This window comes from Panthera leo, chromosome A3 (genome assembly GCF_018350215.1).
Source record: "Panthera leo isolate Ple1 chromosome A3, P.leo_Ple1_pat1.1, whole genome shotgun sequence".
Lineage (NCBI taxonomy): Eukaryota > Metazoa > Chordata > Mammalia > Carnivora > Felidae > Panthera > Panthera leo.
In genome coordinates this window covers 49,973,819-49,991,067 of record NC_056681.1, presented here as the reverse complement: position 1 = coordinate 49,991,067, position 17,249 = coordinate 49,973,819, and the positions used below count along the sequence as shown (strand labels likewise).

Here is a 17,249-nt window from a genome sequence, read left to right as displayed (position 1 = left end):
TGTCGGTGGATGTTGACTTTTTTTTTATCATGGTAAAATATACCTAATGTAAAATCAACCATTTTAATTGCTTTTAAGTATATAATTTGGTGGCATCATGTAACACAATGTGCAGTCATCACCACTGACTACTTCCAAAACTTTTTCATCATTCCAAACAGAAACTCTGTACCTATTAAACAATAATTATTGCTAGTATTTTATGAGGATTTTAGCATCAATATTGGTAAAGGATATTGGTCTCTAGTTTTCCTGTACTGTCTTTATCTGACTTTGATATCATAGTAATGCTGGCCCTGTGTAATGAATTAGGAAGTGTCCCCTCCTCCTCAAATTTTGGAAGAGCTTGAGAAGTATTAGCATTTTCTTCTTTAAATGTGTAGTAGAACTCACCAGGGAATCCTGGTAGCTCCTGGGCATTTCTTTGTTACAAGTCGTTTGATTAACTAACTCAATTTCCTTACTAGTCATAGGTCCAGTTAGATTTTTTATTTCTTCATGAGTCAGTTTTGGCATATTGTGTGTTTCTAGGAATTTGGACATTGATGTTTTTGAAAAATCAAGACCAGGTGTTTTGCAGAATTCCTCCATTTGGATGCCTGGTTTTCCCCTTGGTTAGATTCCTTCTTATATCTCATGCCTTCTTTATAGGATCTTTTTCTTTCTAATGTGTAGTCTTTAGAAGTTCCCTTAGTGAAACTCTGTTGGAGTAAATTCCCTTAGTTTCTGTTTATCTGAAAATGTCTCAAAGTTTCCCTCTTTTTTGAAAGATAGTGTTCCTAGGAACACAAATCTAGATTTAAGGGCTGTTCTCTGCCCTTTGAACATATTCAGTATCTTCAAGATTCCACTGTTGACATTAAGTAGTCTACTCTGTTTAGTTATTGCTGTATATGTGTATTAATTTTCTATGGCTGCTGTAACAAATTACCACAAAGTTAGTGGCTTAAAACAACACAATTTATTATTTTATAGTTTTGGAGTTTAGAAGGAAATGGGTATGACTGGACCAAAATTAAGATGTTGGCAGGGTTGCCTTCCTGTAGTTATAGAAGATAATTGCTCTTCTTGCCTTTTCTAGCTTCTGTGGGCTGTTTGCATTCCTTGTTTTTGGCCCCCTTCCATCTCTAAAGACAGTGATGACTGGTCAGGTCTGCCTTACATCACATCATTCTGATACCCACTATCCTGCCCCTTCCCTCCACGTTTAAGGACCCTGTGATTACATTCGGCCCATCTGGAGGATTCAAGATTTATAGCTGTAGCTCATTCATATGGTTCATTGCTGTGGAGTGTTATGTGAATATACTACAATTTACTCATTCACTTGTTGATGGGCAATTTGAGTAGTCTTTAGTTTAGGTTTTGGTCATCACAAATAGTACTGCTAAGAAAGTTCTTGTCCATGTCTTTTGGAACATTTATGTTGGAGTGTACCTAAGAATGGAATTGTCAGGTGATAGGGCATAGGTGTGGTTTTCTTTCTACCTACTGTATTTAGAAAAGCATTGTGCCCATTGAATTTGTGTCTTATGAAAAACTTCCAGCCATTATTTATTTATTCTTTTTTTTAATATGAAATGTATTGTCAAATTGGTTTCCATACAACACCAAGTGCTCATCCCAACAGGTGCCCTCCTCAATACTCCTCACCCACCCCCACCCACCCCCCATCAACCCTCAGTTTATTATTCTTTAAGTAGACTTCACATCCAGCATGGAGCTCATTGTGGGGTTTGAACTTATCCTGAGATCAAGACCTGAGCTGAGATCGAGTCAGACACAACCAACTGAGGCATCTAGGCGCCCCTTCCAGCCATTATTTTTAAAACATGGATTTTCCTCTTGCTCTACAATTAGATGTATGATGTTAGAGCTTTTCACTTTCCCTCCTTTTCTTCCCTTCCGTATCTTCTTTTCTCACTTGTCTCATTCTGGGTGCTTTTTTTCCCCATTTCTGTGTTCCAGATCAGTAATTCTTCGTTCAGCTCTATCTAAATCTGCCATTTAACCCATTCAATGAGATTTTAGTTTGACATTGCCTATTTTTTTTTTTTTTTCATTTCCAAAAATCCTATTTTGTCCTGTTTGGTCTGATCATTTTTGATAGTTTTTTGTTGCTTATTTATTTTTTTATTTCCATCTTTTATTTACATAAACATTTTATAATATTTATCTCTAATTTGTGTCTGGTAATTCCAATATCTGAGGTTCCTATGAGATCTAATTCTGTTGTTTTGCTTCTGCTGCCTCTCAGAGGCAGCTTTTTTCCATGTATGTTGTGGTGATCTTTGTAAGCTAATGTTTACATGATGTTAATCACTGGGAATCTCAGGAGCCACAGTAGAGGGTGCTTTCTGCAGAAAGGGTAGGTATTGCATTTGCTGAGAATTGAGAGCCTCCCAATCCAGGGCCACTTTAACCTCCTTTTAGGGCACTGGCTTAATGCAGGAGTCCATGCTGCTGATGGCAGTGCTGACATAGGCATTGGCCTCAGGGTAACTCTATCTTTGTTTTGCTTAATACTCAAAGCTGGGGTTTCAGCTTCCAGGTTTTTGTTTTGTTAGAGGGCCCTTGGAGGTTTCCATTACCATCTGTGAGGACAATCACCCATTATATGATCAGCCTCACACTTCTCTAATTGCTTGGTGTGGTGAGGTGGATAGGATAGGACGCCATCAGCTTATCTGAGGTCCAGGAAGCTTTAAGTGGGAACTGCCCCGCTTCCGCCCCCCCCCCCCCCGCCATCTGCACTGAATCAATTTTTTTCCCATTCTGGAGTCAGAATGGTACTTTCCAAACACAGACCTCATTTGTTTCACTCCCCTGCTTAAAACCTTTTACTGCTTTAAAAATTCCAATGATTAACCTTTCCTTATTTTTCCCTTTAGTTTCTCATGAGATAAAATGAAGTCACATTTATGCTTATTAAGAAGACATTTATGCTTGGTATTATAAGCATATTACATAAAATGAACATGACAAGATCACGTGGCTTTGAGTATTTTTCGCTTAAAACAATTAGAAGCTAATGCCAAATAAGGACCAATGGGGGAAATAAATGTCAACCAGACCAGTATCTACTAAGAATAAATCTCTTTCTTTTTTTTTTAAATGTTTACTTATGTTTTGAGAGAGAGAGAGAGAACAAGTGGGGTAGGAAGAGAGAGAGAGGGAGACGCACAATCCGAAGCAGACTCCAGGCTCCGAGCTGTCAGCACAGAGCCCAGTTTGGGGTTAGGACCCACAAACTGCGAGATCATGACCTGAGTTAAAACCAGACGCTCAACTGACTGAGCCACCCAGGCGCCCCTGAAGAAGAAATTTCTTGTGCAGCAAATAGGGTTTTAAGCTGTCTCTTTCATGATCTTTACTGGTAAATTGCTCATCTATCATACGTCACTAGTGTTACATTAGTGGAGACCTCTAAGTTATAAGAGAGCAAAAGTGGCTCCAGGCAGACATGGTTCATGTAGTAACTGTTCATGCTTGCTTCTTTCCATTGAGGCCTCTACCTTTCCAATGAGGCCTTTCATTGAGGTGTCAGGTATGATGCCCACTAATGTGGACATCTTCCCAGTTTCTCCTCCCTAGTGTTGACCTCAGAGTGTACAATGAGGGGAGCTCTCACTAAAAAGGAAAATGTGTTTTGGTCTTCTGATTCCTTATGTTCCTGAGCTCTATGTCAGAGTTCCTTGGTGGGAGATGAATATCCTTTGCCGTAACCTGAGGACACACAGCCAGCGTTGTGCATTCATACCAACTGTGAGCATACTCCTATTGCAGTTAGTGGTTGTAAGATGCAGTAACAGATTACCTATAAATATAAACAGAACCAAGGTGCTGAATACATTAGTGAGTTGTTGATTGTGTGACTGTTTTAGAAGGTAAGAAAGCTTTATTTTCTGTAGCTTATTGCTTAGGAGATGCAAACCATAGCATGTTAGCCGTGCATAGAAAAAATAATAGTGTGCCCTGTGCCATCATCCAGGGATGATGCAAGATCACCATGACTTCCAGCTGCAAGACCAGACTCAGGTGGACTGCATGTGGCCAGCTCCTGGAGTCCCCAGCTTCTTTTTTTCAATTTTTCATGCAGAATCGAGTTGGATAGGCTTTCTGAAGAAAATACATTGTTGAAAAATGAGCTGGGAAGGATTCAGCGAGAGCTTGAAGCTGCAGAAAAGACAAATGATGCACAGAGGTAAGGGCCCTGGCTCAGTCGTTATAACTGGACTCCAGTCTGCAACATGCTTTGCTTTTTGTGTAGTGGGCTTAGAAGGTACTGCTGTGGAAAGTGGGAAGTGTTAACACACCAACGCTGAGTTCCAGAAAACCACAAAGGCGAGCCATGCTGACCTCTGACCAGCTGACCTCCCACCTGATAAGCGTGGGAGGGCTCAGATCCCTTTCCAGATGTTGGCAGCCACGTTCATTCCTGGGCTCCTAAGTATGAGGTAGAACGTGTGCACACTGCGGCACAGTCAGCACCGCGGTGGACAGCTCCAGCTTGGGCCACTTCTCTCTGAAGTCTGTATAAGCACTTTCCATCCCATGGAGCTGCTCCGTATCACACCTCAGGGTGCGGGTGGGGGGCAGTGAGTATTTCTTTAGCAATAAGAGATGCTTCTGGGGCCATTTTGGAATCTGTTTTTTCATGTTTTGATAATGATTTTAGTTGGGCTTCTCCATGGTTTGTGGATTTCAGTGGGTTAGAATAAGGGGTAGAGGTGGGGAAGGGGAGCAGGAACTGAGGCAGGAGAGACTGTGTTTGTGGAGGGGAGAAAGCACAGAGTACCCATCTGTGGCTTTCTGCTTTCACTACTGTAGTCTTATCCAAGGACAGTTTGTTTGACTTTTTTTTTTTTTCATCTCTGAAGTTCAACATGATTAAAATATGGCATCCCCAGAGCAGATGGTCAACAACTGGTTGGTAGTATGTTACAGCATTTCAGAAATCTGAAAGTTTTTTTCCCCTCTAGAAACTGTTGTTTCTCTAATCTGCTGCCAGGGCCCATTTCCCAACAGACCCCAGCAGATATAAGGCTGTTTTGTTTTGGTCCTATTTATGCTGCTTAGTGTGAATCGTCACATGTTTTCTAAAGAGATATTACTATGTGTGGCTGAAGAATGTCATGGAGGGTGTTTGTTCTTACGGTATTGGCAGTGTTCCTCTGGTTCCGAGGGTTGGGGTCCCGACTGGATGGGCAGCAGCAGTAGTGTAGAACAGTGACAGAGCAGGTGTGAATGTCCGTTTTGTGGCTGCGAACCCAATGACAGGAAAAAGAAACTGGCTGGTCAGTGACATTGTTAATTTTGCTTCTCCAATAGGAAGGAAATCGAGATTTTAAAGAGAGACAAGGAAAAGGCCTGCTCTGAAATGGAGGAACTCAACAAACAGGTCAGGTATTGACTCCTGCATGACGCTTAACACCACTCTCCTTTTTTCATTATTTTGAGATCATTTCAAACTTACAGAAAGGAAGGACAGAACTTTTTTCTGAAAGATCTGAGAGTGATTTGCCAAGCCATCCATCCCTTCCCTGACTCAAAGGATATGAATGTGGATGCAAAAGTGCTGTCTGAGCCTCCACCCCATTGAGCTTTGCCAGCTGTCCTCTCACCTTCAGAATCACGTGGCTCCTTCAGTTGGTCCTTGGTTTTTAGGACCAGGGTGCTTTTGAAGATTATAAACAGTTATTTTGTAGGAAATAACTCTGTTTGGTTTGTCTGATGTTTTCTTGTGATTAGATTTAGATTAGGTCTCTTTGTCCCATAATTTGTCCCATTACTAGTGATGTTGGCTTTGATTCCTGGTTAGGTGGTGTTGGCCAGGCTTCTCCACAGTAAGGTTACTTTTCCCTTTGTAATGGTGAGTATTGTATGGTAGATACTTTAATATTATGTAAATACCCCATTCCCCATCGAATTCTTACCCTTTATTTTAGCATCCTTTATTTCTTGCTACGATGGTGGCCAGTTGGTAACTAATTCCACCATTCCTTTTATGTTTATTGGTATTTCAAATGTGTAAGGAAGAGCTTTCTTTTCACTTATTTATTCATTACATTATCCTATTACTATCCTAGGTTCCTACTTTTTCTCAATGGGTTATAATACATTACTATCAGTATTTATTTTCGTGCTCAAATTGTCTCAGATTTGGCCAATGAGAGCCCCTTCTCAGTGGTTTCTGGTCCTCAAGATGAACGCTGATCATTTTTTGAGCACTTCTTTACTTTCTGGTACCCCTAGATATTCCAAGTTCATCTAATACTTCCCCTGCCTGAGCCCTATAATCAGCTACTCCCCCAAGTAGCTTCTGGTGACTGTTAGTGTAGAATAGTGTTTGGAGACCAAGACCTGGGCACTAGGAGTGCCCACTGCTCCTGGGGTGTCACTACTTCCAGGCATAGTTAGTGGATAGTTATGGAGTGTGTATGTACTTAGAGTTTCATCAGTGAATGTGCATGTAGTTTCATGAATATTTATTTATATCTGTCTCTCTATTGAAAATCATGAATTCAAACCCATATATGCAGTTCCCACCTAATATCTTAGGGATGATCCTAGTTTCTCCCTTTCTATATTTGTAACTCATATCTCCAACAGTGAGAATCCTGGTTTCTATCCTCAGAAGATCTACTTACTTTTGATTAGCCTCCTTTATCCCATGCATAAATGCCCTTCCCATTTTGTTTCAGCACTGACCCCACACTAGTCCTCTCTCTGCCCCCTTACATGGATGCTTTCATATTTGGTCTCCTTTAGTGGTTTTTGGGTGGATTATTAAGGAGGAAGCACACAAGCTGGGATGTGTCATTCTTGTTTTTCTTTATTCTTTTTTAAATTGGTATTGTTATTAAAGATTATAGACTCATGTAGTTATAAGAAATATAGAGAAATCCTTTAAACACTTTGACCAGTTTCCCCCAACGGTAACATTTATTTAAATTTCACTTAGTTAACATACAGTGTAATATTAGTTTCAGGTGTACAATATAGTGATTCATCACTTACATACAACACTTAGTGCTCATCATGATAAGGGCACTCATTAGTCCCCATCACTTATTTCACCCATCCCCCCACCCACCTCCATTCTGGTAGCCATCAGTTCTCTATAGTTAAGAGTCTGTTTCTTAGTTTGCTTCTCTCTTTTTTTCTCTATGCTCCTTTGTTTTGTTACTTAAATTTTTTTTTAACATTTTACTTATTTTTGAGAGAGACAGAGTGCGAGCAGGGAAGGGTCAGAGAGAGAGGGAGATACAGAATCCAAAGCAGGCTCCAGGCTATGGGCTGGAGCCCAACACGGGGCTTGAACCCACAAACTGTGAGATCATGACCTGAGCCAAAGTCGGACGATTAACCAACTGAGCCACCCAGGTGCCCCTCCTTTGGTTTGTTTCTTAAATTCCACATATGAGTGAAACCATATGGTATTTGTCTTTCTGTGATTTATTTCACTTAGCATTATACTCTCTAGTTCCGTTGTGTCATTGCAAATGGAAAGATTTTATTCTTTTTTTATGGCTGAATAATATTCCAGTGTGTGTGTGTGTGTGTGTGTGTGTGTGTATGCGTGCGTGTGCGTGTGTGTGTGTGTGTGTATACTTACAAACATACACTCCACATCTTTTTTATCCACTCATCAGTCAGTGGACACTTGAGCTATTTCCATAATGTGGCTATTGTAGATAATGCTCCCATAAACATTGGAGTGTATATATGTCATTGAAATAGTATTTTTAGTATATATACTGTTGAATTAGTATTCTGTGGATAAATACCTAGTAGCATGGCTGCTGGATTATAGGGGAGTTCTATTTCTAACTTTTTGAGGAACCTCCATGCTGTTTTCCAGAGTGGCTGCACCAGTTTGCATTCCCACCAACAGTACAAGAGTGTTCCCCTTTCTCCACATCCTCGCCAGTGCCTGTTGTTTCTTGTATTGTTGATTTTAGGCATTCTGACAGGTGTGAGGTGATATATCATTGTAGCTTTGATTTGTATTTCTCTGGTAATGAGTGATGTTAATCATCTTTTCCTGTGTCTGTTGACCATCTGAATGTCTTCTTTGGAAAAATGTCTATTCGTGTGTTCTTCCCATTTTTAAATTGGATTGTTTTTTGGGTGTTGAGTTTGATAAGTTCTTTATATATTTTGGATATTAACCTTTTATCAGATATGTCATTTGCAAATACCTTCTCCCATTCCATAGGCTGCCTTTTAGTTTTGTTGATTGTTTCCTTCATTCTATAGAAGCTTTTTATTTTGATGAAGTCCTGATAGTTTATTTTTGCTTTTGTGTCCCTTGCCTCAGGAGGCATATGTAGAAAGAAGTTGCTATGGCTGATCTCAGAGACATTACTGCCTATGCTCTCTTCTAGGATCTTTCTGGTTTCAGGTCTCACATTTAGGTCTTTAATCCATTTTAAGTATAATTTGGTGCATGGTGAAAGAAAGTAGTCCAGTTTCATTCTTCTGCATGTCTCTGTCCAGTTTTCCTAGCACCATTTGTTGAAGAGACTGTCTCTTTCCCAATGGATATTCTTCCCTGCTTTGTCAAAGATTAAATGACCATACAGTTGTGGGTTCATTTCTGGGTTTTCTATTCTATTCTATTGATGATTGTGTCTATTTTTGTGACAGTTCCATACTGTTTTGATTACTACAGCTTTGTAATATAGCTTGAAGTCCAGAATTGTGATGTCTCCAGCTTTGCTTTTCTTTTTCAGGATTGCTTTGGCTATCTGGTGCCTTTTGTGGTTCCATACAAATTGTAGGGTTTCTTGTTCTAGTTCTGTGAAAAATGCTGTTGGTATTTGGAAAGGGATTCTATTAAATGTGTAGATTGCTTTTGGTAGTATAGATATATACTATATATACTATAAATATATATAGATATATCTGGTAGCATAGATATAATGTATAGATACATATTTTAGCAATATTTGTCCTTCTTACCCATGCACATGGAAGTCTTTCCACGTTTTTGTGTCATTTTCAGTTTCTTTCATCAGTGTTTTATAGTCTTTCAGCTCTTTGGTTAGGTTTATTCCTAGGTATCTTATTGTCTTTGTGTAATAATAAATGGGACTGATTCCTTAATTTCTCTTTCTGCTCCTTCATTATGTCTAAAATGCAGCAGATTTCTGTGCATTGATTTTGCATCCTGCAACTTTACTGAATTCTTTTATCAGTTCTAGCAGTTTTTTTTGTGGAGTCTTTTGGGTTTTCTCTATATAGTATCATATCATCTGCAGATGATGAAAGTTTCACCTCTTCCTTGCCAATTTTGACGCTTTTTATTTCTTTTTGTTGTCTGATTTCTATGGCTAGGACTTCTAGTACCATGTTGAATAAAAGTGGTGAGAGTGGACATTCCTGTCTTGCTCCTGATCAGAGAGGAAAAGTTCTCAGTTTTCAAATGCCATTGAGGATGATTCTAGCTCTGGATTTTGCATATATGACCTTTATCATGTTGAGGTATGTTTCCTCTAAACCTACTGTGTTGAGAGTTTTTATCATGAATGGGTGTTGTACTTTATCAAATGCTTTTTCCTCATCTATTGAAATGATCATATGGTTCTTACCTTTTCTTTTATTAATGCAATGTGCCACATTGATTGATTTGCAAATATTGAACCAGGCCTGCAACCCAGGAATAAATCCCACTTGATCATGGTGAATTATTCTTTTAATGTATTGTTGGATTTGTTTTGCTAGTATTTTATTGAGAATTTTTACAGTCATGTTCATCAGAGAAACAGGCCTGTAGTTCTCTTTTTTAGTGGAGTCTTTGGTTTTGGTATCAGGGTAATGATAGAATGAATTTGGCAGTTTTCCTCCCTTTTCTAATTTTTTGAATAGTTTGAGAAGAATAGGTATTAACTGTTGTTTAAATGTTTGGTAGAATTGGGGCACCTGGGTGGCCAGTGGGTTAAGTGTCTGACTCTTGGTTTTGGCTCAGGTCATGACGTTGCAGTTCCTGAGTTCAAGCTCCGTATCAGGCTCTGCACTGACAGCAGAACCTGTTTGGGATTCTCTCTGTCTCCCTCTCTCTCTGCCTCTCCCCTGCTCATGTGCTCACTTTCTCTCTCTCCCTCTCTCTCTCCCTCTCTCTCTCCCTCTCTCTCTCCCTCTCCCTCTTCCTTTCCCTCTCCCTCTCTCTCAAAATAAAGAAATAAATTTTAAAAAAATATTTGGTAGAATTTGCCTGTGAAGCCATCTGATCCTAGAGTTTTGTTGGGAGATTTTTGATTACTGATTCAATTTCTTTGCTGGTTATTGGTCTGTTTAATTTTTTTCTTTTTTCAGTTTTAGTAGGCTATATGTTTCTAGGAATTTATCCATTTCTTCCAGGTTGTCTAGTTTGTTGGCATATAATTTTTCATAGTTTGTATTTCTGTGGTGTTGGTTATTTCTTCTCTCCCATTTGTGATTTTATATATTTGGGTCCTTTCTCTTTTATTTTTGATTGGTCTAGCTGGAGGATTATTAATTTTATTAACTTTTCAAAGAACTACCTCCTGGTTTCATTGATCAGTTCTGCTTTTTGTTTTGTTTTGGTTTTTAGTTTCTATATAATTTGTATCTGTTCTAATCTTTATTATTTCCTTCCTTCTACTGGTTTTGGGTTTTTTTTGTTTTTCTTTTTCTCGCTCCTTTAGGTATAAGGGTAGGTTGTTTATTTGAGATTTTTCTTGCTTCTTGAGGTAGACCTGTATTCCTATAAACTTCCCTTTTATGACTGCTGTTGCTGCATCCCAAAGGTTTTGAATCTTCCACTGGTAACATTTTACAAAACTATAGTATAATATATATATTAGTCTGCTAAGGCTGCCATAACAAAATACCGCAGACTGAGTGGCTTACACAACAGAAATATATTTCCTTACAATTCTCAAGGTTAGAGGTCCAAGATCAAGGGGTTGGTGGGTTAATTTCGTGAAGCCTGTCTTGTAAAATTTTTTTTAACGTTTATTTATTTTTGAGACAGAGAGAGACAGAGCATGAACAGGGGAGGGTCAGAGAGAGAGGGAGACAAGAATCTGAAACAGGCTCCAGGCTCTGAGCTGTCAGCACAGAGCCCAACACAGGGCTTGAACTCACGAACTGCGAGATCATGACCTGAGCTGAAGTCGGACGCTTAACTGACTGAGCCACCCAGGCGCCCCTGAAGCCTCTCTTGTAGATGGCTGTCTTCTTCCTGTGTCCTCATGTGGTCTTCCCTCTTACATGTTGGTATCCTAATCTCTTCTTAATAGGACACTATCAGATTAGAGCACGCTCATAGCACCTCTTTTTCCCTTAATCACCTCTTTAAAGACCCTGTCTCTAAATAAAGTCACATTCTGAGGTATTGAGAGTATGAACTTCAACATATAATTTTGGGTGGACAGGAATTAGCCTATAACAAATATTTTAAACAATCTATTGATGTTGATGCAATACATGGGTGTTATTCACATTTCCCCAGGTTTACTTGTGTACTCATGTGAGTGTGTGTGTGTGTGTGTGTGTGTGTGTGTGTGTCACTGTGTACATATGTGTGTATTGGTGTATGTATGTGTATATGTGTGGTGTATGTGTGTATGTGTATGCATGCATGTGTGTATGTGTATGTCTGTGGGGGGGGGGCGTATGTCTGTGTGGGGGGGAGGTGTGTGTATTGAGTTCCATTTGATTTTATTGCCTCTGTGCATTCATGTATCCACCACCACAGTCAAGATACTAAACAGTTTCAACTCCTCAAGGATCCTTCATGTTGCTCTTTTATAACCATACCTACTTCCTTCCTTCCTCCAGCCTCTAACCCCTACAATCACTCATCAGTCCTTGATTTCTAAAACTATCATTTCAAAATGTTGTTTAAAAAGAATCACACAGAATGTAACCTTTGGGAATGACTTTTCTTGCACATCATACTTCCCTGGAGATTCAGGGAAGTGTTGCCTGTACAGTAGTTCGCTTCTTTTTATTGCTGAATATTAGTCCATTGGGTTGATATACCACAATTTAACACTCACGTTTTCTTTTTTTAATTTTTTTAATGTTTATTCACTTTTTTTTCTATTATGAAATTTATTATCAAATTGGTTTCCATACAACACCCAGTGCTCATTTAACAGGTGCCCTCCTCAAGCCCATCACCCACCCCCCCATAAACCCTCAGTTTGTTCTCAGTTTTTAGGAGTCTCTTATGTTTTGGCTCCCTCCCTCTCTAACCATTTTTTTTTCTTCCCATCCCCCATGGTCTTCTGTTAAGTTTCTCAGGATCCACATAGGAGTAAAAACATATGGAATATGTCCTTCTCTGTATGACTTATTTCACTTAGCATAACACTCTCCAGTTCCATCCATGTTGCTACAAAAGGCCAGATTTCATTCTTTCTCATTGCCACGTAGTATTCCATTGTGTATATAAACCACAATTTCTTTATCTATTCATCAGTTGATGGACATTTAGGCTCTTTCCATAATTTGGCTATTGTTGAGAGTGCTGCTATAAACATTGGGGTACAAGTGCCCCTATGCATCAGTACTCCTGTATCCCTTGGGTAAATTCCTAGCAGTACTACTGCTGGGTCATAGGGTAAGTCTATTTTTAATTTTCTGAGGAACCTCCACACTGTTTTCCAGAGCGGCTGCACCTGTTTGCATTCCCACCAACAGTGCAAGAGGGTTCCCGTTTCTCTACATCCTCTCCAGCATTTATAGTCTCCTCTTTTGTTTATTTTAGCCTCTCTTCACTGGCATGAGGTGATATCTGTGTGTGGTTTTGATTTGTATTTCCCTGATGAGGAGCGACGTTGAGCATCTTTTCCTGTGCCTGTTGGCCATCTGGATGTCTTCTTTAGAGAAGTGTCTATTCATGTTTTCTGCCCATTTTTTCATTGGATTATTTGTTTTTCGGGTGTGGAGTTTGGTGAGCTCTTTATAGATTTTGGATACTAGCCCTTTGTCCTATATGTCATTTGCAAATATCTTTTCCCATTCTGTTGCTTGCCTTTTAGTTTTGTTGATTGTTTCCTTTGCAGTGCAGAATTTTTTTATCTTCATGAGGTCCCAATAGTTCATTTTTGCTTTTAATTCCCTTGCCTTTGGGAATGTGTCAAGTAAGAAATTGCTGCGGCTGAGGTCAGAGAGGTCTTTTCCTGCTTTCTCCTCTAGAGTTTTGATGGTTTCCTGTCTCACATTCAAGTCCTTTATTCATTTTGAGTTTGCCTTTGTGAATGGTGTAAGAAAGTGGTCTAGTTTCATCCTTCTGCATGTTGCTGTCCAGTTCTCCCAGCACCATTTGTTAAAGAGACTATTTTCCATTTGATATTCTTTCCTGCTTTGTCAAAGATTATTTGGCCATGCTTTTGTGGGTCTAGTTCTGGGGTTTCTATTCTATTCCTTTGGTCTATGTGTCTTTTTTGTGCCAATACCATGCTGTCTTGATGATTACAGCTTTGTAGTAGAGGCTAAAGTCTGGGATTGTGATGCCTCCTGCTTTGGTCTTCTTCTTCAAAATTACTTTGGCTATTTGGGGCCTTTTGTGGTTCCATGCAAATTTTAGGATTGCTTGTTCTAGTTTCAAGAAGAATGCTGGTGCAATTTTGATTGGGATTGCATTGAATGTGTAGATAGCTTTGGGTAGTATTGACATTTTAACAATATTTATTCTTCCAATCCATGAGCACAGAATGTTTTTCCATTTCTTTATATCTTCTTGAATTTCCTTCATAAGCTTTCTGTAGTTTTCAGCATACAGATCTTTTACATCTTTCGTTAGGTTTATTCCTAAGTATGTTATGATACTTGGTGCAGTTGTGAATGGGATTAGTTTCTTTATTTGTCTTTCTGTTGCTTCATTATTAGTGTATAAGAATGCAACTGATTTCTGTACATTGATTTTGTATCCTGCAACTTTGCTAAATTCATGTATTAGTTCTAGGAGACTTTTGGTGGAGTCTGTCGGATTTTCCACGTATAATATCATGTCATCTGCAAAAAGTGAAAGCTTGACTTCATCTTTGCCAATTTTGATGCCTTTGATTTCCTTTTGTTGTCTGATTGCTGATGCTAGAACTTCCAACACTGTGTTAAACAACAGCGGTGAGAGTGGACATCCCTGTCGTGTTCCTGATCTCAGGGAAAAAGCTCTCAGTTTTTCCCCATTGAGGATGATGTTAGCTGTGGGCTTTTCATAAATGGCTTTTATGATGTTTAAGTATGTTCCTTCTATCCCGACTTTCTCGAGGGTTTTTATTAAGAAAGAATGCTGAATTTTGTCAAATGCCTTTTCTGCATCGATTGACAGGATCATATGGTTCTTTTCTTTTATTAATGTGATGTATCACATTGATTGATTTGCAAATGTTGAACCAGTCCTGCAGCCCAGGAATGAATCCCACTTGATCATGGTGAATAATTCTTTTTATATGCTGTTGAATTCAATTTGCTAGTATCTTATTGAGAATTTTTGCATCCATATTCAGCAGGGATATTGGCCTGTAGTTCTCTTTTTTTACTGGGTCTCTGTCTGGTGTAGGAATCAAAGTAATGCTGGCTTCATAGAACGAGTCTGGAAGTTTTTCTTCCCTTTCTATTTTTTGGAATAGCTTGAGAAGGATAGGTATTATCTCTGCTTTAAATGTCTGGTAGAATTCCCCTGGGAAGCCATCTGGTCCTGGACTCTTATTTGTTGGGAGATTTTTGATGACTGATTCAATTTCTTCGCTGGTTATGGGTCTGTTCAAGCTTTCTATCTCCTCCTGATTGAGTTTTGGAAGCGTGTGGGTGTTTAGGAATTTGTCCATTTCTTCCAGGTTGTCCAGTTTGTTGGCATATAATTTTTCATAGTATTCCCTGATAATTGCTTATATCTCTGAGGGATTGGTTGTAATAATTCCATTTTCATTCATGATTTTATCTATTTGGGTCATCTCCCTTTTCTTTTTGAGAAGCCTGGCTAGAGGTTTATCAATTCTGTTTATTTTTTCAAAAAACCAACTCTTGGTTTCATTGATCTGCTCTACAGTTTTTTAGATATATATTGTTTATTTCTGCTCTGATCTTTATTATTTCTCTTCTTCTGTTGGATTTGGGGTGTCTTTGCTGTTCTGCTTCTATTTCCTTTAGGTGTGCTGTTAGATTTTGTATTTGGGACTTTTCTTGTTTCTTGAGATAGGCCTGGATTGCAATGTATTTTCCTCTCAGGACTGCCTTTGCTGCATCCCAAAGCGTTTGGATTGTTGTATTTTCCTTTTCATTTGTTTCCATATATTTTTTAATTTCTTCTCTAATTGCCTGGTTGACCCATTCATTCTTTAGTAGGGTGTTCTTTAAGCTCCATGCTTTTGGAGGTTTTCCAGACTTTTTCTTGTGGTTGATTTCAAGCTTTATTGCATTGTGGTCTGAAAGTATGCATGGTATGATCTCAATTCTTGTATACTTATGAAGGGCTGTTTTGTGACCCAGTATGTGATCTATCTTGGAGAAGGTTCCATGTGAACTTGAGAAGAAAGTATATTCTGTTGCTTTGGGATGCAGAGTTCTAAATATGTCTATCAAGTCCATCTGATCCAGTGTATCATTCAGGGTCTTTGTTTCTTTATTGATCCTGTGTCTAGATGATCTATCCAATGTTGTAAGTGGAGTATTAAAGTCCCCTGCAATTACCACATTCTTATCTATAAGGTTGTTTATGTTTGTAAGTAATTGTTTTATATATTTGGGGGCTCCCATATTTGGTGCATAGACATTTATAATTGTTAGCTCTTCCTGATGGATAGACCCTGTAATTATTATATAATGCCCTTCTTCATCTCTTGTTACAGCCTTTAATTTGAAATCTAGTGTGTCTGATATAAGTATGGCTACTCCAGCTGTTTTTTGACTTCCAGTAGCATGATAGATAGTTCTCCATCCCCTCACTTTCAATCTGAAGGTGTCCTCAGGTCTAAAATGAGTCTCTTGTAGACAGCAAATAGATGGATCTTGTTTTTTTTATCCATTCTGATACCCTATGTCTTTTGGTTAGTGCATTTAGTCCACTTACATTTGGTGTTATTATAGAAAGATATGGGTTTAGAGTCATTGTGATGTCTGTAAGTTTCATGCTTGTAGTGATGTCTCTGGTACTTTGTGGTCCTTGCAACATTTCACTCACACAATCCCCCTTAGGATCTCCTGTAGGGCTGGTTTAGGGGTTATGAGTTACTTCAGTTTTTGTTTGTTTGGGAAGACCTTTATCTCTCCTTCTATTCTAAATGACAGACTTGCTGGATAAAGGATTCTCAGCTGCATATTTTTTCTGTTCATCACATTGAAGACTTCCTGCCATTCCTTTCTGGCCTGCCAAGTTTCGGTAGACAGATCCGTCACGAGTCTTATTGGTCTCCTTTTATATGTTAGGGCATGTTTATTCCTAGGTGCTTTCAGAATTCTCTCTTTATCCTTGTATTTTGCCAGTTTCACTATGATATATCATGCAGAAGATCGATTCAAGTTACGTCTAAAAGGAGTTCTCTGTGCCTCTTGGATTTCAATGCCTTTTTCCTTCCCCAGTTCAGGGAAGTTCTCAGCTATGATTTCTTCAAGTACACCTTCAGCACCTTTCCCTCTCTCTTCCTCCTCTGGAATCCCAACTATGCGTACATTATTTCGTTTAATTATGTCACTTAGTTCTCTAATTTTCCCCTCATACTCCTGGATTTTTTTATCTCTCTTTTTCTCAGCTTCTTCTTTTTCCATAATTTTATCTTCTAATTCACCTATTCTCTCCTCTGCCACTTCAATCCAAGCTGTGGTCACCTCCATTTTATTTTGCAGCTCATTTATAGCATTTTTTAGCTCCTGCTGACTGTGTCCTAGTCCCTTGATCTCTGTAGTAATAGATTCTCTGCTGTCCTCTACACTTTTTTCAAGCCCAGCAATTAATTTTATGACTCTTATTTTAAATTCATTTTCTGCTATATTGCTTAAATCGTTTTTGATCAGTTCGTTAGCTGTTGCTACTTCCTGGAGTTTCCTTTGAGGAGAATTCCTCCGTTTCGTCATTTTGGATAGTCCCCGGAGTGGCGGGGAACTGCAGGGCTCCTCCTCTGTGCTCTCTGGAGTAACTTGTGTTGGTGGACGGGCGCAGTCAGACCTGATGTCTGCCCCCAGCCCAACTCTGGGGCCACAGTCAGACTGGTGTGTACCTTATCTTCCCCTCTCCCAGGGGCAGGACTCACTGTGGAGTGGTGTGGTCTCTG

At 39.1% G+C, this 17,249-nt stretch overlaps 1 protein-coding gene across 3 annotated transcripts in view; it reads left to right on the top strand.

Annotated features, from left to right (window-relative positions):
• The window catches only part of NINL (ninein like), a 176,565-nt gene that overhangs the window by 131,957 nt on the left and 27,359 nt on the right, over positions 1–17,249 (top strand). For all 3 annotated transcript variants that reach the window (XM_042931807.1, XM_042931806.1, XM_042931808.1), the window contains 2 exons: positions 4,100–4,204; positions 5,332–5,401. In XM_042931807.1, the coding sequence (XP_042787741.1) occupies positions 4,100–4,204; positions 5,332–5,401 (175 nt within the window). The remainder of the gene's footprint in view (positions 1–4,099; positions 4,205–5,331; positions 5,402–17,249) is intronic.